The 10000-nt window shown below is 31.4% G+C and overlaps 1 protein-coding gene across 14 annotated transcripts in view; it reads left to right on the top strand.

Moving 5' to 3' along the window:
* sei (seizure) overlaps positions 1-10000 on the top strand; it is a 337340-nt gene that overhangs the window by 213784 nt on the left and 113556 nt on the right. For all 14 annotated transcript variants that reach the window (XM_068349591.1, XM_068349589.1, XM_068349582.1 and 11 more), the window contains exon 5: positions 7139-7159. In XM_068349591.1, coding sequence (XP_068205692.1) covers positions 7139-7159 — 21 coding nt within the window. The remainder of the gene's footprint in view (positions 1-7138; positions 7160-10000) is intronic.

Below are 10000 nucleotides of genomic sequence, written 5' to 3' on the forward strand. Positions count from 1 at the left end.
TGTTTAAGTTATCAGTATATTTATAACTTTCTTTTACCGATTTGTAATTAGGTCTATGCTTTTTTTTTTTATAACATAAAAGATGATATTTCGTAAAATAACGTTACTGTTCATCTTCCTTATTCGGCGATCATCTTAAATATATTTCCATTTGTTAGATATCGGTAATCTTCTTCAATGTATTTAGACTAGGCAGATTTTTATCGGTAATTTTCTTAAGTTTATTTTGACATGTCAGAAGTTTTATAATCTTCAGTTTATTTTGAATTGTCACATTTTTATCGGTGAGTTTCTTAAATTATTTCAACCTGTCAGATATTTATGGGTGATTATTTCGATATGTCAGATATTTCTTGTAATCTTAAATTTATTTTGACTTGTCAGACTTTATATCAGTAATCTTCAATTTATCTCAGCTTATCAGATTTTTATCAGTAATCTTCTTGAATTCATTTTGTCTTGATGGATTTTTTATCGGAAATCTTCCTCAATTTATTTCTACTTGTCCTTATTTTATTGGTTATCTTCGGCAATTTACGTCGACTTGTTAGATTTTTTCATCGGTAATCTTCAAATTGATTTGACCTTTGAAATTTTTATATGTAATCTTAAATTTATTTTGACTGTTAGATTTGTTTTATCGGAAATCTTCTTCAATTTATTTTGACATGTCAAATTTTTATAGGTAATCTAAAATTTATTAATATCTAGATCAGGACTAAGAAATTTAATAGACAGCGAGTTTTTGTAAAACAAATTGAGATGAGAGTCAGCAGCTGAAGACCATACAGAAGAACACTACTCGAAACAAGGTAGAGTGAAGAAATTTTTTAAAAAGTCTTCAGAATAAACCGATCACGTAAAATTTTAGAAGACTTTCTTATTAAGTCAGTAGGAGAAGAAACAGACCGAATGCGTTTCTCAAAAATAAATTTGCTATCAAGAAGTTCACCTAATATTCCAAAGGATGTAGAACAGCTACTGACCTCGACCTACTTACAATCATACTTTGAGTTTTGTTAGTGTTCATGTCCCGTAAATTGTACCATGCACTAATTTTAGGCAGATCTCTAATAGGGCATTCGTCAACATATGTATAAACACACACACACACACATATATATACAGTATATATATATATATATATATATATATATATATATATATATATATATAATATATATATATATATATATATATATATATATATATATATATATATATACACACCTATTTATATTTATATATCTATATATATATATATATATATATATATATATATATATATATATATATATGTGTGTGTATATATATATAAATATATATATGTATATATATATGTATATATATATATATATATATATATATATATATATATATATATATATATATATATATATACTTTTACACATACACTAGAAAATAGTGTTTACACTACATGAACAGATTCAAATAAACATTCGCTTATAATATCTGATTGAATATTTAGGAACAAATAGATATGGTATATAATTGATGAATATTACAACTATATTCTAGCTTTTGGGCAGATAGGGAAAGAAAGAAAGAGGGGAGGAGTTGAACCAACGCTCGTTAATTAAGATAGTTGAACTCGGTACTTATTGGATAGGTTCACATAATGAAACGAATAATGAGTATTATTTGGGGAAAGTAATTTTGATTTTTGTAGGATAAGTGACTTTTGCGACCAATATATCCTTATTGATGAAAATGCACTCGATAAAAATGTTGGAGATATTGAATTGTCAGATTTCATATCTAGATATGTAATTATGTAATAGTATTGATAAAATCATATTCTAACTTGATGACAAAAATGTGTGGGTTTTTTTTTTGTGCTAAATGGAACTGTTCAAATATTTTTATTTGAATTGGAAGAAAGACAATGCCATCCTTTTAATGAATTTAGATAGGACTGCGCAATCTTCAATGTAAAACGATCAAAAGCGAAAACTTCATGTTATGAAAATGACTTTTCTAACGAAAATTTCTATATCCGATAATCCGCAGTGATTTAATTATATTTTGCTCCATCAGTTGCTTCTTAATGTTTTTTAATCTCGTCATTTTATACGCCTGTGGTCGTACACACTAAACTGCCGACTGCACGACACTCATTGGCAAGAAGTCAAGTTTCCTTCGTTAATTATCTCAACCTCAGTGATCACTGGGATTGATTTTATGCTTAGGATCACTTTTTCTTGAAACTTTGTTCCATTGTCAACCGCTAATGAAGTCTGTTTCTAAATTGACTGCACGACCCAAGCCCCTCTCCCACGGCCTCACTGCTTCAAAGGCTTCGCTCTGTGCTGTTGCCTGCCCTCCTCTGTTCCAGACAAAGAACATCGCTCAGAGATATAAAGACACTTTTCTTAAGATGTGCTTTTAAAATCAGGAATTAATTCCGTCAAAGTTCTGACCACTGGCAACAGACGAGGGCTGCAACTGTGCGAGCATGGACTCATTGACCCGTGAGATTGTGTGCAGTAATGATTCTCATTCTTTAATGTGAGACTGTAGATATATCCCCGTCCTAATTGCTTGCCTACACAGCGAAAGCTGTTGTCTTTACGAGAATTTTAGTTAGTCTGATCTTAGCGGCATGCAACTACGAAAGGAAAATCCAAATTTTCGGGGAAATGTGCGGAATTTGTACTCGTCTCCCATACTATTCACTTTTCAAAATTTAAGAAAATACACACACACGCACACACACACACACACACATATATATATATATATATATATATATATATATATATATATATATATATATATATATTGTATATATATATATGTGTGTGTGTGTGTGTGTGTATTATAACCACGAAAAGAAAAGTGAAAAGATTTGAGAGGTGCTAGTATTTTCATCTTATTGGTGGCATAGACGAGATGAAAAAGGTAGTAAATTTAAAATGATATCGTATTTACACAGCCTAGGGATCGTATTCTCCTATAGAAATACCATATCATTGTATATTATGCGCATTGTGAGTCCATCGATGTTATTAATAAGACTGAAGTGCGAACTCCAATGAATTCTTTTTACTTTTGTTTTCGTAGAAATGATACATGTGTGTACATATGTATATATATATAAATATATATATATATATATATATATATATATATATATATATATATATATATATAAATAAATATATATATATATATATACAGGTATATATATGTGTGTGTGTTTATATATGTATATATAACGTATATTATCTGTGTACATATATATACATATTTATATATATAAAAAAAAAACTTATATACGTGGTGAGTTGGAAATTTTCACGATCTGAAATGAAATCTGGGTTTTCAAGCCGTAGTTTATCTTTGATGTTCTTGCATGGGCGAATGCACTGTGTAAGATCAGCATCATTTTGAGCATCATTTAGAAGTTTTTTATAGCATTTCTTTTCACTAGGCATCGTGATGTGCGGAATGTAGTGCTTCATTTTTTTCCCTATCTCTGTGAGAGTTTTATTTTGGATCAGAACTGTAGTATGAGGTAGTTTATACCGAAAAAAAAGTATTTATTAGAAATGAAGATGTACCTCGTATTTTTGTATATTCTTTCAATACGAATTTTCTCTGTTGGAAGTTAGCACAGTTTGGTTACGCAGATTTAAACACATGTGTAAGGGATCATAGAATTGTTTAACATAGTTTATTGTGAATTGCAGCAGTTTCTGTATTGCATGGGCACCAAAATTAGAATTTTAGCCCTTGTATGGTAATATATTTTAGTATATGCATATGTGTATACAGTATTGATATATATATATATATATATATATATATATATATATATATATATATATATATAAAATATTCAATACTGGTTACACATGATTCACATAATTGTTATAGAGTTGTAGTAATGTATCTTTATATCTGTATTGTGTATTCATTGTGCCTATATAAACAACCACACATGTTTGTGTGATTGTACTTGTACTTACATGTAGGTAACTGTTCTAGTGAACATATAGTTTTTATGTGTATGTCTGTATGTACGTATGTATGTCATTTTATTTCAAGAGAGGTAAACCATATTATTATAGTTACACGAACAGTGTGTATGACCTCGAAGTTAAGAAGTAACACGAAGAAACTTTACAAAGAATTAAGAAAGTAGGTTTTTTTTCTTCAGTAACGAAAAAATCGAAATGTTACTGATTTTAAAGCTTCATATTAATGCCCAGATAACTTTATACTTTTTCCGTGACTAAAATTTATCTATTTTTTTACGTAGTTTTGCAGTGACGTCACTGTACGGTTTGCTCATTTTACCTCAGGAGATATTTTGTGAGAAAAAAAAATCGAAATTTAGGATAATTTTACTTTTTTCTTATTAAATTTGTATAGAGCAACCAATTGAAAAAGTCGGAACTGAACTTCTGGCACGTGGCATGATGGATTTTATTTGCTTTATTAATATGTCCATACCAATGCTCAAAGCTTTATGCATCTGTTACTTATTTCCCTCTTGGCCATAGACATTTGTCACGTTTATCTTAAAGTTAAATCTTGCTTTGCCTCATTAGCTGTTTTTATTTTTTATGAATGATTTATACCGATATGTGTACTTGATTTTGATGCTTCCTCTCGCATTCGTAAATACTTGTATACTGTAATGTTCCACAAGCCTTCATTTGGTTTTACAATTTTATGTGTTCTGTTTTAACTATTGTCCACAGCATATAATTATAAATGAATTCAATACCATTATCTTCCAACTGTTGTTGAGAATTCATAATTTGATTGTATTTTCATAATGGTAAAGACTGCAATGCAATTCCCTCAGACTTAAATTGTGCTAAAATTTTTTAGTTTCATTGGGTAAAGAATCACATATGAATTATTGTATATGTTACACATTTCAGAAATGTTCCCTTTGATAAGTGGGGTCTCAAATTTCCAACATATAAGAGGTCCCTTTTGTATTTTCCATTAATCGTTAGACTCCTAATGTGCTGTTATTTCTATAATTTTAACATTAGATAATATTAAGACTGCTCTCATACCAAATTATCATAAGGAACATTTTACTTTAGTCCCTTTGTCATGTGTAGGTAAATGATAATTAAAGTCTTTGAGCATTTATCACTAAGATCACCTTAAAAATAAATGTCTATATACAAAAATAATTCTTAGCAATATTCCCCTCTTTATACCTTCTATCATCCATATATATATATATATATATATATATATATATATATATATATATATATATATATATATATATATAATTCAGTCATTGATAATAGTCAAGGATCCCCAATTAAATGGGCGATTAGGTCTATTAAAATTAATGATATAGGGCTAGTTTATACACGGCTTCTGAAATCCTAACTGAAAGAGGACGTATGAATTGGTAAATGATGGATGTATGAATGTGAAGAGAGAGAACTCACATAAGCTTATTGACTGAAAAATTTAGGAAGACGTATAGTCAGTTTCTCACATATATTGATTGAAGGCTCAGGTAGATGCTGTGAGAAAGTTCCAGTAGATAAATTTAGTCAGTTTCACCCATATTTTTTAAAAGTTCTGGTAGATGCTATGTCAGTTTCACACGTATATTGGCTGAAAGCCCAAGTAGATGTAATGTTAATTTCACACTTACTTAATGGCTGAAAGCTAAGGTTACTGCAATGTCAGTTTCACACTTTCATATTGGTTGAAAGCTAAGATTGATGCATTGATAGTTTCATATTGATTGAAAACTAAGGTAGATGCAATGTCAATTTCACACCTTCATACTTTTTGAAAGCTAAGATTTAGGCAATGTCAGTTTTACACTTTCATATTGGTTGAGAGATACGATTTATGAGTGTTAGTTTCACACGTTTATAATGGTTGAAAGCTAAGATTCATGCAATCTCAGATTCACACTTTCATATTGGTCGAAAACCGAGATTCATCCAGTGTTAGTTTCACACATGGACATCAAGGCGATGTATAGTCGGTTTATCCATATTGGCTGAAAATTCGGGTAGATGCAAATGCCAGTTTCAGAAGTGGACGTCAGCAATAAATGAGGAATTGCAAAGATCGGGTGAGAGAGGGACCCAGGGTTAGGAAGAATGTGTTTGCACAGTTGCATCGAGAGAAAGCTATTAAATATGAAGAGACAATAATTTGTGATTAAAGAAGCAATAGCATGAGGCAATATGAATTTAATAGAATGTGAGAGAAGGGCATTTAAAGAACTGTTTTTCGGACTCATGAGAAAGTTTTCTTTTATATAAATTTGTAATGATTGAATGTAGATAAAACTGCATGATCTGAATGTCTCAAGATGAATAATTGCAGGTTGAAACGACGAATGAGTTTACGTGAAAGGGAATGTTGGAAAAGACTGTCATTGGAGAATGCATAGACAGAATGAACAGTTGATAATATTTGTTTGTGTACGTGTTAACCACAGCAAGGTCATTAGAAGAGAAATTACTGTCTTTCTGATTAGATATTTATTTTAATATTTAACATTAACTTGCATACTGTGCAATAATAAGACGTTGTGTCGTCATATCTATGATATATTATTTTGTGTACATTATAACTACTAGAGGAGGAAAGTAATTCTTTTTCCCTTCGACCATGTTGTGGTAGTATGTGATGTAATTGTTAATATTCCTTTAGAGTGAAGTTTGTTAAAAGTCTACCTCAGTACATAGCTGACATTTTTGTCCATTGCTCCAGGTATACATAGGCACAATGCAGGATGAGTATGAGCTTACTGTCATTGTATCATTAAGAGCTTTTTGTTTGTTCCTGTCATATAATGCATATTCCATTTGTGACCTAAGTACAGTAGTAGTGTTTGTGTTATTTGTTAGGATGTCAAAAAAGAAAAGCCAGGAGGGTGAATAATGGCATGTGTAATTTTCTATGTCCTACAACTCCTGTTGCAGGACCATTGTGATGGACAAGGTGAATTGGAGAAGCGTGGTACAGCCTGTCCCCCCTGAAAATTTGGGATGTGGAGGGCTGGTTACTGTCTCCTCTTAACCGACCATTCACAGTGTGCCGGCAGCTTGTTTTGCAGACATCTCTTTCTCGTATGTACTAATAATTCATTTTTGACATTTCATTTCAGCAGGAGGCAGACGATGAAAAGGTAAAATTCCATCTCATGCTTTAACGAATTGCACATGTGAATTATGACACTTACTATGTGCAACCTGCAACACTTTCTTCATTTCGTACTAATTCCTTTATTAACCACATCTAAACTCACTATGTTTGGCAAATACATCAGTATTACTAAGACAGTAAATGCACCCGTAAACAGGTAAACTACTAGTAACGTTCAATTTATACAACATCATAGATAGATGGAACTTCAAAAAAAAAAAAGATAACCAGAATATAAGGTTTTTTTCAACATACTAGATACTTTTGCAGCAACTGATGTAGTATGCCTGTTTTTCATGATGTTGTAAATCATCCATTAGCTTATTTCACCTATATAAGGCCCCTGCTAGGTTTTTTGCTGCCCAGATGGATTGTAATAGATATATCCAATTTATAGCTCTTGAATTTATTTTTTCATTTTGCATGCGCCTTGATAGGGTGCACATGACTTAGCAGGGGAGGGAAAGGGTGGTTGATTGCGCATGCGTCGTAACCTCATTCTACGGAGATGTGCTAGCTTCTGCCGGCAGTGCATGGCTCCGAGCCAGGTCAAGGTTAATCTTAATGACCTTAACCTTATGCTCTGATGTTTCAAATTGGGCCTGACCCTGCCTCTTGTCGCTCTCGAAAACACTAATTGTTTTCTTACTTTTTCCATGCTTGGTCCAGGAAAATGAGAAGGTAATTCGGGTAGCCATATTATTCTACATGCCCTGGATTGTCTCGGTGTTTACGTTGTCAGTGTTGTCCAAATGTTTTTAATCTCGTCAGAAATTAAAGAAAGAAAAAAAAGAAGGGAACATAGTCTTGCTTTATGTCCCAGTAGAAAGACGACAAGTCCACTTGCAAGTTCGAGGAAATAAATTTTCATGAGGTTTTGCTCCTAAACTCAAACATCCTTCATGAGATCAAAGTGGGTTGGAGCAAAGTCCTTTCTGAAAGAGTCTGTGAGATCCTTGATGCAGTGAATGTCCTTTCTTTTCGGGACTCAAAGCAGAACGAACATCGTACGCCTTCGCATTAGAAGTATTTCTTAGTCTCTATCAGAGTAGTCCTTGGCCAGAACCTGTGTCATCTCTCCCTAACCTCTAGTCACAATGAAGAACAAGTATAATATAACGTAGCTTCTTGATACACGGATGCCAGCTCTAGGCTAAAGAGAAACTATTTGAGAAATCCCAAACTTCTTTTGGAATGATATTGTGGCAGATCTTGGTCTTTTATCATAGTCATTGTCCTCTGTACGATAGCATTATTTATTGATTTTTCACTGCGTTTTCTATCATTTTTATTAATTTACATTCTGGATTGGTTTCTTTTTCTAAATAACCTTTGCAGACTTTATGACTTTGACCAGTGTTTATCTTTAAATTACTGTACACAAACCTGAGATTTTTTCCCCTAAAGTCACATTGCAGTTTTTTAATTTAGATGATTACCAACCGATTTATTTCAAGTCTTTGCATCATACTTGCTATGATATTAATTTTCTAAATTGCTGTACTTTTAAAACCTTGCCTGCACATTCACATTAATATGAACAATGATGGAAAAGGGTATAAATTATTTAATCACTATAGCTATTGATATTTTTATTAAGATTAACTTGATTTAGTAAACTCCCCTTTGCTTTATCTATCCTCTGAGGACAATTATGATTAAAATTAGTAAAATTCAGAGTCCGAATACTAGTTGCCTAGTATTTTTATTTGACTGAATGCCAGATTAGGTGTAGAGATGCAGATATATATTCTAGTAATCCGAAGAAGTAAAAGTTCAATATGTAAGCCTGATTGACTTGAAGAGTACAGAATTTGTAGTTTATTTTTTCTTTACACTTCTGAGATTGGATATTTTTCTAGGCTTTTTGCTTACTAGATCTTGAGTCCTAGGAGTTTTGTCTAGAATGAAAACTTTATACAGTTCTTTGTCTCAGTAGATTTAAATATTTTAGTTTTGTTTGTTATAATTCTGGAGAGATTTTGAGTAATTGTAGTCTTTTATTTTTTTAAGCATTTTTTTTTCTTCTTGTCTTTGACATTAAGGTTAAATAGCCTGTCCATATATAAGCCAAGTGTAAATTGAATAAGAAATGCTCCATTTTTTTCAATGGCAAGTAGTTATTTTTTTATTTTTTTATTTATGCCACCCATTTACTTTTAACATCTAATTATAATACTGATCATGTGAATTTTGATAAAGGCAAGTAGTCATATTATTTGCATTTTTTTGTATTATGAGATTAGCTTGTAATTCCCTTCTGTCAGCTTCCAAAGGTGTTGTTACGTCTTATGGTTTGCGATGATAAATGTATTATTCGCACTTTGTTATTATAATTCTCGACAAGATTTCAAATACCGATTCATTAAGACATGAGAATGAATGTCATAGCATCAGCCGAAATCAGGTATTATTTGTCTCTGCTTTCATTCTCATCAATTTGTTAATTTTTCTGAATTTTCTATAATTCTAGCTCTCTCCGTGTCCTCTTAGAAGTGTAGAATAATATGCTCCAGAATGACACAGTGATTCATATAATATGAAGCGGGCAAACTTAAATGTGCCTTTAGATGTTTGCATCTCTCCAAAGAATTCAGTGGTTTTCCCTTGATTAAGATGAAAATATATAGAAAGAAATTAAGATGGATAAAATTAAAGCATTGTTTAGGATTCTGTGTCAGAACATTTTTTTCTCTAATATTTTGTTCAGAGGGAAGTTGCTCCTTTCCTGAAATCACCTTTGTTCCAACTGAAGGAAGACATACGGCTGTCGTTCAAAAATTAAATGACATCACAGTTGTATTGCGGATGAATAATGTAGTTA

This window comes from Palaemon carinicauda, chromosome 26 (assembly GCF_036898095.1).
Source record: "Palaemon carinicauda isolate YSFRI2023 chromosome 26, ASM3689809v2, whole genome shotgun sequence".
Taxonomy (NCBI): Eukaryota; Metazoa; Arthropoda; class Malacostraca; order Decapoda; family Palaemonidae; genus Palaemon; species Palaemon carinicauda.